This window comes from Aquarana catesbeiana, linkage group LG13 (assembly GCF_042186555.1).
Source record: "Aquarana catesbeiana isolate 2022-GZ linkage group LG13, ASM4218655v1, whole genome shotgun sequence".
NCBI classification, from domain to species: Eukaryota; Metazoa; Chordata; class Amphibia; order Anura; family Ranidae; genus Aquarana; species Aquarana catesbeiana.
Window position 1 is genome coordinate 93,276,452 of NC_133336.1, and position 15,820 is coordinate 93,292,271.

A 15,820-nucleotide genomic window follows, 5' to 3' on the forward strand; every position below is an offset into this window, starting at 1 on the left:
TGTGCAGGCCAGCCCAGCTTCCTCCCTTCACGTGCGGGGGTTGCTTCGGCGTCCTCTCCTCTTCATACCCGGCGAGGGTCAGGCTGCAGGGGGTCCCAGCTCCTTTAGACCGGCGGCTGGCTTGGAAGGAGCGGCGTCTCCTCTTCAACCCCATCGCTCAGCCTTCCGGGTTCCGGTGGCGAGCGCGTCACTACGGCCGGGGGCGGGACCTCCAGCGGCGCGACGCGGCTTCCGGTTCCGGCCGCTGGAACGCAGGAGGGGAGGGCGGGTCTCTTCCGGCTGACGTCATTTCCGGCCCTCGCAGCGGCGAGTGGACCGGGAAAGTTTAAAAAACAAGCACCAAACGCCATTGCAGATCCTGTCACTATGGAGGAGGAACAATCGGCGGTGGCAGGAGCAGGAGCCACACAAGTCAGCCAGGCCCAGGTAAGCGGGGACAGCGTGTCTCTGTAACTTACTCTATGGGCATGTTTTAGTTCCCTCTTTGGTAAATGTTGTAAAGAGCCTGCAGCATTCTTCCTGTGTATTGAAGCAGGAAGTAAATGTGTTTAAGATTGTGAAGTAAATCTGTGGGGGGATTTACTGGCTGAGTGAAGGAGGGGGGTTAAAGTGTTAGCTCTTCCACTCTTTTTCAGCATACTGTTTATAGGTGTTCTTTTGTGTATTTCAGAAGGCAAAAGAAAAGACCAAGCATTCGTCTTTTCCTGTTAAAAGAAAATGCCCATCTTGTAAAAATGTGCTTAAAGAGTCTTGGGCAAAAGTGTTATGCAAAGGGTGCATTGCAGACTTAGTGAAGGAGGAAACCACTCCTAGTGTACCTGTGGTTCAGCAGGACTTACTGAGCTCATTTAGGAAGGATTTGGTGGAGACTTTTGAATCATTTAAATCCTACCTTGACAAACGTCCAGCCGCAGGCAGCTCAGTACCTCGTTCCCAGTCTTCTGTTTCCGCATATAGGGGTGACAGTGACTCGGAGGAGGAAAATCGTAGCGTGGCTACAGAATCTGAGGAAGAAGCAGAGGAAGAGAAAGAATCTTCTTCTTCTTCTTCTCGATATAAGTTGTCTCTAGAGGAGGTGGATGATCTACTAAAAACTATCCACACTACTCTTAATATTACAGAGGACAAGGCCCAGCTGTCGTTACACGATAAGATGTTTCAAGGCATGGGTAAAGTGAAACACAGGATGTTTCCGGTGCACAAGTTTCTGTCAGAAACAGTTAAGAGAGAATGGAAGGACCCAGAGAGGGCCCCCTTCTTTTCTAGATCCCTCAAACGCAGGTTTCCCTTTGAGGAAGATAGCGCACAGGTCTGGAATAAAAAGCCTAGACTGGATGCGGCCTTCTCTCAAGTGTCGAGAAACACTGACCTCGCGTTTGAGGACATGGGTATCCTCAAGGACCCCATGGACAAGAGGGCTGACTCCCTGCTAAAGAAAGCTTGGGATTCCACCCTTGCAAATTTAAAGCCAGCTATGGCATCGACAGTGGTAGCCAGAAACCTGGAGCACTGGTTGGAACAACTGAAGGTTCATATCGAGGCAGGTACACCTCGTAAGGATCTTTTAGAGACCTTACCAGTGCTTATGAAAGCCGTTGGGTATATAGCAGATGCTTCGGCGGAATCAGTTAGGATGTCGGCCAGATCATCTGCCCTAATCAATTCAACGCGCAGAGCTCTGTGGGTCAAGACTTGGACCGGGGACACAGCCTCTAAAGCCAAGTTATGCGGTTTACCCTTTGAGGGGGATTTGGTTTTTGGCCCAGGTCTTGAAGCCATTCTTGAGAGAACGGCTGACAAAAAGAAGGCCTTCCCCATTAAGAAAAAGGTGGTTCCTCAGGGCAACAAAAATTTTCGTCCTTTTCGGAAAACCACAGACTCAAAGGAGACAGGATATAAAAGACCTTGGAGGTCTCAGAGAGGCAGGGGCAAGTCAGGGGTACTCTTTCGCCCCCCTACCCCAAATACAAAAAGCCAGTGACGGTCCCCAGTCTGTGGGAGCAAGGTTACAAACCTTCTTCCCACAGTGGCAGAGGGTAACAGACAGTCCATTTATCCTAAAAACTATAAGGGAGGGTTACGGACTGGAGTTTGCCCAACCCCCTCCGGTTCGGTTTTATTTAACTCAGGCTCCCAGAGACCCGGAGAAGCTTACGGCTATGTCAGCAATTCTGCAGGAGTTAGTGCAGCAGAAGGTGGTAGTAAGTGTTCCCCCCAACGAGTTAGAACAGGGGTGCTATTCACACATCTTTTTGGTGAAAAAGCCTTCAGGCAAGTTCAGATTGATCTTGAACCTGAAGATACTCAACAGAGCGGTCAGGTACAAAAAGTTCAAGATGGATACGATCTTTTCGGTAAAGGGTCTCCTGACCCCAGACTGCTTTATGGTATCCATAGACCTAAGAGATGCATATCTCCATGTGCCTATAGCCCCAGCATCACAGAAGCACCTCAGATTTGCGATCAGGATAGGGGGATCTGTCCTACATCTGCAATTCAGAGCTCTCCCTTTCGGGCTGTCATCCTCTCCGAGGATATTTACAAAAATTCTGGCGGAGGCCTTAGTCCCTCTCAGAATAGAAGGAATCTCGATTGTCCCATATTTAGACGATCTGCTAATATTTGCCAAATCAAGACACATATTGGAGAGAGATCTACAAAGGACAAGGAGGCATCTGGAGAGCCTGGGGTGGTTAATAAACGAGGAAAAATCGAACATGATCCCATCACAGGCAATAACCTTTCTAGGTTATACTATCGACTCCATACAGGGAAAGATGTATCTCCCAGAGGAGAAGATAGTAAAGCTTCAGAACGCTGTAAAAAAGGCCCAGACAAACCTGCCAATTTCTATCAGGGCAGTGATGTCTGTTTTGGGGCTCCTTACTGCAGCAATACCTGCAGTACAGTGGGCACGTTTGCACGCAAGGGAACTTCAACAGACAATGTTGAAAAGTTGGTCTTATGGAGAGTCCCTAGAAAAGATGATAACGATATCTCCCCGAGTTCAGAGGAAGCTCTGGTGGTGGAGGAGACACTCCAATCTGAACAAGGGCCTGCTCTGGTTTTTTCCCCAGGAGAGGAGATTAACAACAGATGCGAGTTCCTGGGGGTGGGGAGCCCACCTGGAAGGACAGATGGCTCAAGGCAATTGGACAAAAAGAGAAGCCAGGAGATCCTCCAATTGGAGGGAATTAAGGGCTATTCTCCTAGGACTATGGGCTTTCGAGGAAATAGTCCGGGGGCACCATGTTCAGGTGCTATCAGACAATGCCACAGCAGTGGCATATGTTACAAGACAGGGGGGCACGAGAAGCAAGGTCTTGCTAGCCTTGTCAGTTCAGTTGCTATCCTGGGCAGAAGGCAACGTAAAGTCCCTAACAGCTGTACACTTAAAAGGAGAGCTGAATCTAGTGGCAGATTTTCTAAGCAGAGAAAGGATACTAGAGGCAGAATGGAGTCTGAACAAGGAGGTATTCCAGGAATTAACAATGAAATGGGGAACTCCTCAGATAGACCTGTTCGCATCCCACAAGAATGCAAAGGTGAGAGCCTATTACTCACTAAACAGGCAAGATCAGGCGAAAGGTTTGGATGCGCTGGCACAACCATGGAACTTCCACTTGTGCTACGCCTTTCCCCCCTTTCAAATGATCCCTTGGGTGTTGAAAAAACTACAGCGAGAGACCACAAGTTTGATCCTAGTGGCTCCTTTTTGGCCCAGGAGGCCCTGGTTTGCAACCATACAGAGGTTGGCAGTGGAACCACATTGGGTTCTCCCTCTTCGAAAGGATCTGCTATCCCAGGGACCCCTTCAGCATCCAAATGTCAATCAGCTCAGGCTGGCAGGTTGGTTACTGAGGAGCAGCTGCTAAAAAGAAGGGGCTTCTCAGATAAGCTGGTATCAACCCTGTTAAATAGCCGAAAGAAGGTTACCAGGGGTATTTATTTTAAAACATGGAAGCGGTTTAATTCCTGGTGCATGACTAAAAAATGTTCACCACAGGAGTTGCCCTCAATTTTAGAGTTTCTCAATGAGGGTATGGAGATGGGGCTGGCAGCCAGTACCCTGAAGGTCCAGGTAGCTGCCTTGTCGGTGTTTCTCGAGAGAAAGTTATCTCAAGAACCATTTATAGTGAGATTTTTCAAAGCATTGGCCAGGCTTAGGCCGGTACCGTTCAAATCCTTTCCTAAATGGGATTTATCTCTGGTGCTACAAGGGTTGATCAGATCACCTTTTGAGCCACCACAGGAAGCAACTTTAAAAGTATGGACGCTTAAGCTGGTTCTTTTGGTGGCAGTGACCTCAGCCAGAAGAATTAGTGAGTTACAGGCTCTATCCATAGTAGAACCCTTTTATTTGATATTTTCAGACCGGGTAGTGCTGAAAACTGACCCGGGCTTCTTGCCAAAGGTCGCAACCTTTTTTCATAGGGCACAAGAGATAGTTTTACCTACTTTTTGCCCTACACCATCCAACTCTAAAGAGGAGGCTTTTCATACCCTGGATGTGAGGAGATGTTTACTCCATTATTTAGAGATTACGAGAGAGTTTAGGAAGACAAATTCTCTTTTTATTCTTTTTTCTGGATCACGCAAGGGTCATTGTGCTTCTAAAAGCACTATAGGCAGATGGCTCAGAATGGCGATCAGTGAAGCCTACAGGGCTGCAGGGGCTGATCCTCCCACAGGGGTAATGGCCCATTCAACAAGGGCAGTAGCAACGTCCTGGGCAGAAAGAGCGGGGGCTTCTCCAGGCCGGATCTGTAAAGCGGCCACGTGGACAAGCTTCTCCACCTTCACCCACCACTACAGGTTGGACTTGCTATCAGCAGCGGATCAATCGTTTGGCAGGAAGGTCCTGCAGGCGGTGGTCCCACCCTAGAGTAAGTACTCTTTTATCATCTCCAGGTGCTGTCCTGAAAGACGAGGGGAGAAAAACCCTAGTTAGACTTACCGGTAACGGTATTTCTACGAGTCTTTCAGGACAGCACCGATGACCCGCCCTAATTGGTTTATAAAAATGTGGTGTTATTGCTATGTTCTGCTTATCTAATTTCAGCATGGCTGGAGGTACTCTATGAACAACTGAGGCCATGGTGGAAGTGACCGGTCTTTAAAGAAAAAACTGACTGCAGTGTTTCCTGGGAAAAGTGGGTGGAGCTGCGCTCTCTCCAGGTGCTGTCCTGAAAGACTCGTAGAAATACCGTTACCGGTAAGTCTAACTAGGGTTTTTTTAGAGTACGTTAGTGAACAAGCAGCATCATGAATACCCAGGAACACACCAGGCAGCTCAGGGATAAAGTTTTGGAGAAGTTTAAAGCAGGAAGTTATAAAAAAAAAACATATCCCAAGCTTTGAACATCTCACAGAGCACTGTTCAATCCATCACCCGAAAAATGAAAGAGTATGGCACAACTGCAAACCTACCAAGACATGGCTGTACACCTAAACTGACAGGCCGGGCAGGGAGAGCATTAATCATAGAAGCAGCCAAGAGGCCCATGGTAACTCTGGAGGAGTTGCAGAGATCCACAGCTCAGGTGGGAGAATCTGTCCACAGGACAACTATTAGTCTTGCACTCCACAAATTTGGCCTTTATGGAAGAGTGGCAAGAAGAAAGCCATAAGAAGTCCAATTTGCAGTTTGTGAGAAGCCCTGTGGGGGACACAGCAAACATGTGGAAGAAGGTGCTCTGGTCAGATGAGACCAAAATTGAACTTTTTGGCCTAAAAGCAAAACACTAGTGTTGTGGAAAACTAACACTGCACATCACCCTGAACACACCATCCCCACCGTGAAACATGGTGGTGGCAGCGTCATGCTATGGGGATGCTTTTCTTCAGCAGGGACAGGGCAGCTGGTCTGAGTTGATGGGAAGATGGATGGAGCCAAATACAGGGCAATCTTAGAAGAAAACCTGTTAGAGTCTGCAAAAGACTTGAGACTGGGGTGGAGGTTCACCTTCCAGCAGGACAAAGACCCTAAACATACAGCCAGATCTACATTGGAATGGTTTAGATCAGGGGTCTCAAACTGGCGGCCCTCCAGCTGTTGCAAAACTACAATTCCCATGAGGCATTGAAAGGCTGACAGTTACAAGCATGTCTCCCAAAGGCAGAGGCATGATGGGACTAGTAATTTCACAACAGCTGGAGGGCCGCCAGTTTGAGACCCCTGGTTTAGATCAAAGCATATTCATGTGTTAGAATGGCCCAGTCAAAGTCCAGACCTAAATCCAATTGAGAATCTGTGGCAAGACTTAAAAATTCCTGTTCACAGACGCTCTCTATCCAATCTGACAGAGCTTGAGCTATTTTGCAAAGAAGAATGGGGAAACGTTTCACTCTCTAGATGTGCAAAGCTGGTAGAGACATCCCCAAAAAGACTTGCAGCTGTAATTGCGGTGAAAGGTGGTTCTACACATTGACTCAGGGGGGCTGAATACAAATGCACGCCACACTTTTCACATATTTATTTGTAAAAAAATGTTGAAACCCATTTGTCATTTTCCTTCCTCATCACAATTATGTGCCACTTTGTGTTGGTCTATTACATAAAATCCCAATAAAATACATTTACATTTTTGGTTGTAACATGACAAAATGTGGAAAATTTCAAGGGGTATGAATACTTTTTCAAGGCACTGTGTATCAAATTGTAGAAAGGAATGTACATCCAAATGTATCCTCTTATATTTGATTTGCATTGGTCTGAGACACGTGTTCTTTACACTGTAGCGAAGCCCAAATAGGAATGCAATTTGTTATCTCCAGTGATAACATAAGCACAATACAGAAATAATGATTTGTCTTCAAGCACCTAAAATGATCCTGCCAGCAAAGTTGCTTATATAGAATTACAAACCTGCTAAAAGAAAAATTGCTATACTTACATTTCCGGTTGCCAATAATGCCCCTCTTTTGTTGTTTAGTCCCGGTCTGCAGTTACAGTGCAAAGTGCCAGTGTGATGGATGTATACGGTACAGTGTTTACACTAGCCTTGGGCTGTGGTCTCTTTTATAGGGAAGGAAGTCCTAATATATGGCTCTTGGGATCAAAGACGCTGAATCCAGGGTAAATGTAGAGCTGATGCCTTAGGCCGGCCCTACACGGAGCAAATTTTATTCCTGCAACCAAAAATTTGCTTAATTCCCCCATCAACACAGCTTTGATGCAGGAATCGCTCTTGCCAGGCTATTGTCTTTTCCCGGTGGGGGGAAGCCATTCCAGCCGGGAGAAGACAGTGATTATCACTAGCGGCTATAGCCGCTGCTTGTGATAATCCTAAGCGAATCCGACAGGCTGGTTGATCGATCAATTTGGTACATTCAGCCTGCCCACTAATCCTTTTGAATCTTGGCTGGTTCCTGCTGAACCGGCTGAGATTCGAACTGTGTATGGCCGGCCTTACTTGTTCTCAGTCTTGGTCTTCAGTTAAGCTGAAAGTAAACAATACAATATTCACAGTGGCTCTGATCATAGCTTTGGAAGCATAGGGCAAGAAAAAGCAGATGTATTGGCATCAGTGCATTTTTTATCTGGATGTAGTAACTGCCCTAATATAGTTTAAAAAATATAAGTAAAAGTAATTTATTTTGCTTTCATTCTGCGTTTAGTATTTATACTGTAGCAACATAATGGTTCTGTACAAAGAACGGTTGTTACCATTCAGGGACAACTTATACCATTTCAAACAAATGAAAGAGGGATCCCGCGTGTAAGAACTTTGCATTTTGTTAGGGTCCCGAGGAGAGTTGCATGCTGTGCAATTGTTGCAATGGAGCTGTGCACAAACTACACATGCAAGTGACGTTTTACAAATATAAGTGCTTGGATATCTGTTACGGCTACAGAGAAAAAAGTGTTTTTAAAGGAAAGGCAGGAGAGGAGAAGGATAGAGATTAGCTTTATATCATTTACATTATTGTACTCACCAATGAATGGAAATGGTTTTAATATTTTTTTTGAATGAGTTATAGAATGTCATTGTTAAGTAGACCTGCAAACAATCGGTAAAAGAAAAACAGTCCAAATATATCCACTTGCCGACCATGCACTGCAGTTTCACTGCTACAGTGTGAGCTGGATGCTCAGAATCGCGTATATAAACGTAATTTTGCATTTCCGGGTAGGAGGTGCCCACCCGTGCTGTCACTGGCTTCAGCACATGCCGATCAGCGGTTTCTGGCCAGTAATTTGTGGCCGGGACACGCCGATTGTTGGAGTGAGTGACAGGAGAGCTTTGTGTTTTTGTAAACAACGCAACGCTCTTTTCTGACAGCAGTGATGTGCCAGTTTTTATTTCTTTTCAAACTGGCACCATACACAGCACACATTACACGGAGTAAAGATGGTTAGGCACACATTTAGCCCTTTGTTTGCCCCAGATGTTTAACCCCTTCCCAGCCAGTGTCGGTGTATATTATTAGTACTGATTACTGTACTAGTGTCACTGGAGATGTCCGTGGCAGTTAGCCAGCCCTCACAAAGTGTCAGTGTCAGATTGCCCGCCATCCCACTATAAGTCACTATCAGCTTGTATAACAGTGTCAATTTGTTGTCCCCTCAAAATAACTCAACACACAGCCATTGATATCTAAACCTCTGGCAACAAAAGTGAGTACACCCCTAAATGAAAATGTCTAAATTGGGCCTAATTAGCCATTTTCCCTCCATGGTGTCATGTGGCTCGTTAGTGTTACAGGGTCTCGGGTGTGAATGGGGAGCAGGTGTGTTAAATTTGGTGTTATCGCTCTCACTCTCTTACTGGTCACTGGAAGTTCAACATGGCACCTCATGGCAAAGAACTCTCTGGGTATCTGAAAAAAAGAAGATTGCCAGGACCCTGAAACTAAGCTGCAGCACAATGGCCAAGCCCATACAGCGGTTTAACAGGACAGGTTCCACTCAGAACAGGCCTCGGAATGGTCGACCAAAGAAGTTGAGTGCACATACTCAGCGCCTTATCCAGAGGTTGTCTTTGGGAAATAGACGTATGAGCACTGCCATCATTGCTGCAGAGGTTGAAGGGGTGGGGGGTCAGTCTATCAGTGCTCAGACCATACGCCGCACACTGCATCAAATTGGTCTGCATGGCTGTCGTCCCAGAAGGAAGCCTCTTTTAAAGATAATGCACAAGAAAGCCCGCAGATTGCTGAAAACAAGCAGACTAAGGATATGGATTACAGGAACCATGTCCTGTGGTCTGATGAGAGCAAGATAAACTTATTTGGTTCTGATGGTGTCAAGCGTGTGTCTGGGGCTGCTTGAGTACAAAAATGTGAGGGAGTGTACTCATTTTTGTGAGATACTGTAAAATTTCCAGTATATATAGCCCATAATTTGTAGATGCTATAACTTTCACGCAAACCAATCAACATACACTTATTGTGATTAATGTATGAAGAAATGTATTTATTTTTTATTTGATATGCTTTATAACAAAATGTATGCTCCTTTTTTCATTTATAGCGCAAAAAAAGAAAAAAGAGTGGTGATCAAATACCACCAAAAGAAAACTCTATTTGTGGCAAAAAATGTTTTATAAATTTTGTTTGGGTACAGTGTTGCATGACCGAGTAATCGCCAGGTAAAGTAGCGCAGTGCCAAATGGCAATAAATGGCCTGGTCATGAAGGAGGATAAAATCTTTTGGAGCTGAAGTGGATATTCAGACAGATGAATAGCCAAACCATATAGACCATATCTGAAACGTTGTAGGTTAAAATGTGTGTTTTCATTGTTTGGTAAGACATATTTGAAAGAAAAAAAAATATGCATTTTCATTTAATGCCTTTAAATAGTTAACTGACACCTGCTCAGCATTCCCTATGCAGACATCTGGCTGATATGAGCCATGCAAGTAGAGTATGTAAATTCAGCTATTTAAAATGTAGATTAACTTGTTTCTGTTTTTCTTCCAAGCTTCAACAGCCTGAAGATGCAGTGAGGTTTACTATTAACTGGGATAAGATCCAGTGCCTTGCAGATGTGGGCCCTGCATTCCTGTGCAGTGTTCTTCAACAACATGTATCTGATCTGCAGGTAATCTCTACTTTTTTTTTTGTACAATTGTGTCTTTTGTTTTTTTACCCGTCAGAAAGCACTAATGCTGTGGATTATATTTATAGTGGAATGGCAGCAAATTCATTGTTGTCTTCCAACAATAAAACATGCCTTCATTGCCTCTCTAATATTAATTTTGTAAACATTATATAAAGAGTTTTATAATTACTTACTGGAGGCTCCCTTTGTTCTCGCTAAGTGTAGCATGAAATATTTAGCTGCAATAAAATTCTTCATGATTTACTGTATTTATCGGCATATAACATGCACAGGCGTATAACACGCACCTTCATTTTAGGAGATAAGTTTTCAGGAAAAAAACTAAAATTTTAAATAAAGAACTTTGAAGCAAAATAAGGGTCAGTGCCCATCTGCAGCCTAATTACTGCCATCTGCAGCCTCACAATTGCCCATGAATGCAGCCTAATCAATGCCCAAATGCATCCTGATCAGTGCCCATCTGCAGCCTCACAATTGCCCATCAATGCAGCTTGATCAATGCCCATCTGCTGCCTCACCATTGCCACGAATGCAGCCTCGCCTCAGATTACTGCTGCCTCAGAGGGGACAGGGAGGGCGGCGGGACGAGCCCTGTCAGATTACATACAGCGAGAATCTCCTGTTTACTCGGCGGCCTCTTTAGTACAAAGTCCCGCCTCCTGGACTGGCTTCTATGATAGACAGAACACTGGTCCAATGCCGGCCCAGGAGATGGGACTTCCTATTACAGAGGCCGCTTTTTAAACAGGAGGTTCTCGCTGTATGTAATCTGACGGCTCTCATCCCGCCCTCCTCCCCGTTCCCTCCTAGGCAGCCCAAATTGCAGTATCGGCGTATAACACGGACACACTATTTGCACTTTAAATTTGCATTTAAAGCATGGTTGAAAACATAATAAGAAGGTGAGGCTGAAACGGGCATATCTTTAAGCCATATCAAAAAGGCATTGCAAGGTTGTGGAAGTGGTCCATTTACAAGTAATGACAACATAAAAAATCCCACTCCTGTAGGCCTAACTCAATAACTTTCTACTAATGGAACAATATATTTCCATTAGGAAAGGCCGTTTTAGTGATCGGCATCTTTGGGCGCCTGACACCTCCCAAAGGGTGTTCATATTTTCTTGGGGAGCTCCAACCCAATGACTTCTCTCTGCTGCCTCATTCCTCTGCTGTCTGGATGAGTCTGACAGGTTTTCCCAGCACCAAGTGTTAAAATGGTGATTGGGAAGGACAGATGGCCGTAGAAAAAACAGGTACAACTCGGGAGGATTTATTTAATCTCTGTGTGTCATCTGAGATTTGTCACTTCGCTGAGTATATACAGTCATGGCCAAAAATGTTGGCATCCCTGCGTTTCTGTCAGATAATGCACCATTTCGCCCAGAAAATTATTACAAATGTTTAGGGATTCTCGTGTTTATTTTGTTTGTATTGGTATGAGACAAAAAAGTGGAGAAACAAAAAGCCAAATCGGACACATTCCACGCAAAACTACAAAAATGGACTGAACAAAATTATTGGCACCTTCTAAAATTTGTAAGAAATAATTGAATTCCAAGTTTGTGATGCTCCTGTAACTTGTAATTAAACTCACCTGTATCAATTAACGTGCTGACAATATAGAAATCACACCGGCAACCAGTTAAAATGGTGAAAATTGACTCAACCTTTCTGTGTGTGTGTCTGTGTTCCACATGGGACATGGAGAAGAGAAAGAACAGCAAAGAATTATCTGAGGATTTGAGAACAAAAGCATGTGGAAAAGCATGGAAATCTCAAGGTTACAAGGCCATCTCCAAAGATCGAAATGTTTTTGTGTCCACTGTACGCAGCATTGTCAAGAAGTTTACAGCCCATGGCACTGTAGCTAACCTCCCTGGATGTGATCGAAAAAGTCTTACTTGAGGAAGCCAAAATTCTTTTGAGAGAATGTGCTGTGGACAGATGAAACAAAATTACAGCTTTATGGTAAAGCCCATGCACCGTGTGCATGGCATTATGAAATCTGAAGACTACCAAAGAAATCTGGGGTGCAGTGTAGGGCCCAGTGTTAGAAAGTTGGGTCTCCGTCAAAGGCCATGGGTCTTACAGTTGGACAATGACCCAGGGCACATGCCAAAAATCGCCCAGAAATGGTTTAAACAAAGCGCTGAAGATTACTGAACTGGCCAGCAATGAGTCCAGATCTACCTTGAAAAAGTATTCATACCCCTTGAAATTTTCCACATTTTTGTCATGTTACAACCAAAACTGTAAATATATTTTATGTGATACCCGGTTTCCCCGAAAATAAAACCTAGCGTGATTGTTGGTGATGGCTGCAATATTAGCCCTACCCCCCCAAATAAGCCCTAGTTAAAGTCCTTGTAGGTCTTATTTTCAGGGTAGGGCTTATTTTCGGGGAAACAGGGTAGAGCTTATTTGGGGGGTAGGGCTTATATTGCAGCCATTACCGACAATCACGCTAGGTCTTATTTTCAGGGAAACAGGGTAGACCAACACAAAGTGGCACATAATTGTGAGTGAAGTGGAAGGAAAATGATATATGGTTTTCAAAATTTTGGACAAATATCTGAAAAGTGTGGCGGGCATTTGTATTCAGCCCCCTTTACTCTGATACCCCTAACTAAAATCTAGTGGAACCAATTGCCTTCAGAAGTCACCAAATTAGTAAATAGAGTTCACCTTTGTGTAATTTCATCTCTGTATAAATACAGCTGTTTTGTGAAGCCCTCAGAGATTTGTCAGAGGACCTTAGTGAACAAACCAGCATCATGAAGGACAAGGAACATACCAGATAGGTCAGGGATGAAGTTGTGGAGAAGTTTAAAGCAGGGTTTGGTTATAAACAAATATCACAAGCTTTGAACATCTCACGGAGCACTGTTCAATCCATCATCCGAAAATGGAAAGAACATGGTACAACTGCAAACCTACCAAGACATGATCATCCACATAAACTGACAGGCCGGGCAAGGAGAGCATTAATCAGAGAAGCAGCCAAGAGGCCCATGGTAACTCTGGAGGAGCTGCAAAGATCCACAGCTCAGGTGGGAGAATCTGTCCACAGGACAACTATAATGCCGCGTACACACGAGCGGACTTTATGGCAGACTTTGCCCGGCGGACTGGATTTCGTCAGACAATTCGATCGTGTGTGGGCTCCAGCGGACTTTGTTTTCTCAAAAGTTGGACGGACTTAGATTTGAAACATGTTTTAAATCAATCCGTCGAAATCGAGTCCGGTCGAAAAGTCCGCTCGTCTGTATGCTAGTTCGACGGACAAAAAGCCACGCTAGGGCAGCTACTGGCTATGAACTTCCTTGTTTTAGTCCGGTAGTGCGTCATCACGTACGAATTCGACGGACTTTGGTGGATTGTGTGTAGGCAAGTCCGTCCATTCAGAAAATCTGTCGTAAAGTCCGTGGAAAAGTCTGCCGTAAAGTCCGCTCGTGTGTACGCGGCATTAGTCTTGCACTCCACAAATTTGGCCTTTATGAAAGTGTGGCAAGAAGAAAGCCATTGTTAAAGGAAAGCCATAAAAAGTCCCGTTTGCAGTTTGCGAGAAGCCATGTGGGGGACACAGCAAACATGCGGAAGAAGGTGCTCTGGTCAGATGAGACCAAAATTAAACTTTTTGGCCTAAAAGCAAAATGCTATGTGTGGTCGAAAACTAACATTGCACATCACCCTGAACACACCATCCCCACTGTGAAACATGGTGGTGGCAGGATCATGTTGTGTGGATGCTTTTCTTTAGCAGGGACAGGGAAGCTGATCAGAGTTGATGGGAAGATGGATGGAGCCAAATACAGGGCAATCTTAAAAGAAAACCTGTTAGTCTGCAAAAGAATTGATACTGGGGCGGAGGTTCACCCTAAACATACAGCTAGAGCTACAATGGAATGGTTTAGATCAAAGCGCATTCATGTGTTAGAAAGTATTTTATTGGGATTTTATGTGACGGACCAACACAAAGTGGTACATAATTGTGAAGTGGAAGGAAAATGACAAATGGTTTTCCAAGTTTTACACAAATAAATATGTGAAAAGTGTGGCGCGCATTTGTATTCAGCCCAACTGAGTCAATACTTTGAAGAACCACCTTTCGCTGCAATTACAGCTGCAAGTCTTTTTGGGTATGTCTCTACCAGCTTTGCACATCTAGAGTGACATTTTTGCCCATTCTTCTTTTGCAAAATAGCTCAAGCTCTGTCAGATTGAATGGAGAGCGTCTGAACAGCAATTTTCAAGTCTTGCCACAGATCCGCAATTGGATTTAGGTCTGGACTTTGACTGGGCCATTTACGTTTTTGGTTGTAACATGACAAAATGGACTGGAGTTGAGAAACATTGCCATAGAGCACCTGTGGAGAGATCTCAAAGCAGCAGTTGGGAAAAGGAACCCTTCCAATCTGAGAGACCTTGAGCAGTTGGTGAAAGAGTGGTCCAAAATTCCAGTAGAGGTGTGTAAGAAACTCATTGATGGTTACAGGAAGCAATGATTTCAGTTATTTTTTCCAAGGGGTGTGCTACCAAATATTAAATTGAGGATACCAATAACCAGTTGCCAACCTTGGGCGCCTACTCGGCTTCTGTGCACAGCCCATGAGATCCTATGACTGGGAGCTAGTCTGAAGCCTTCCTCACTGAATGATCCCTCTGACAGACAATCTCCGTGAGAATTCAATGTAAAATTTTAAGCCAAAACAAAAAGTAACACAGTAGCAAGCTATCTTATCTCCTGCGCACATATATATATATATATATATATATATATATATATATATATATATATATATATATATATATATATATATATATATATATATATATATATATATATATATATATATATATATATTTTATTTTTTTTCCCCCTTAACTATTTGCCGATCAGCTGCCGCAGTTCTACTGCGGCAGGTTGGCACGGCTGCGCGAATTGCCGTTGTACATTTTGGCTCTTTAAATCGATATGGCGCGCGCCCGCAGTGTGTCCCCGGAGCCAATGCACGTGGCCGGCAGGCGCGATGTCCGCCGAGCACCCACGATCGCTCCTGACAGAGCCAGAACGGGAATCTGTGTGCAAACACACAAATCCTTGTTCTGTCAGGGGAGTAGAGAGAGATTGTGTGTCCTACTAAGTAGGAACAGCGATATGTCTCCTCCTCCCCCAGTCAGTCCCATCCCCACACAGTGAGGGAACACATTTAGCCCCTTGATCACCCCCTAGTGTTAACCCCTACCCTGCCAATGACATTTATACAGTAATCAGTCGCTAATTTTATCTCTGATCGCTCTATAAATGTTACTTTTACCAAAAATATGTAGAATACATATTGGCCTAAATTCGTGAAGACTTTTTTTTTTTTTTTTTTTTTTTTTTAATTATTATTTTTTGGATATTATAGCACAAAAGTACAAAAAAAGTTTACTTTTTTTTTTTTTCAAAAGTGTCGCTTTTTTTTTTGTTCTGTAACGTAAAAAATAAAAACCTCAGAGGTGATCAAATGCCACCAAAAGAAAGCTCGATTTGTGGGGGAAAAAAAAAATTTTGTTTGGGTACGCACGACCACGCATTTTGTCAGTTAAAGCGACGCAGTGCTTTAACTCCGCTCCTGCCAGCACCGCACCCCAACCCCCCCATTGCCTGCTTGTCATCTGTCAGTGCAGTGTCAGTGTAGGAGACACAAGCCGGGTGACAGAGCAGAGATCTATGACAGATCTTGTATGTGTACACTGATTGCCAT

General features: G+C 44.3%; 1 protein-coding gene across 2 annotated transcripts in view; it reads left to right on the forward strand.

The window, feature by feature from the left end:
- The window catches only part of MBIP (MAP3K12 binding inhibitory protein 1), a 76,270-nt gene that overhangs the window by 3,423 nt on the left and 57,027 nt on the right, over positions 1-15,820 (forward strand). For both annotated transcript variants that reach the window (XM_073610013.1, XM_073610014.1), the window contains exon 2: positions 9,928-10,047. In XM_073610013.1, the coding sequence (XP_073466114.1) occupies positions 9,928-10,047 (120 nt within the window). The remainder of the gene's footprint in view (positions 1-9,927; positions 10,048-15,820) is intronic.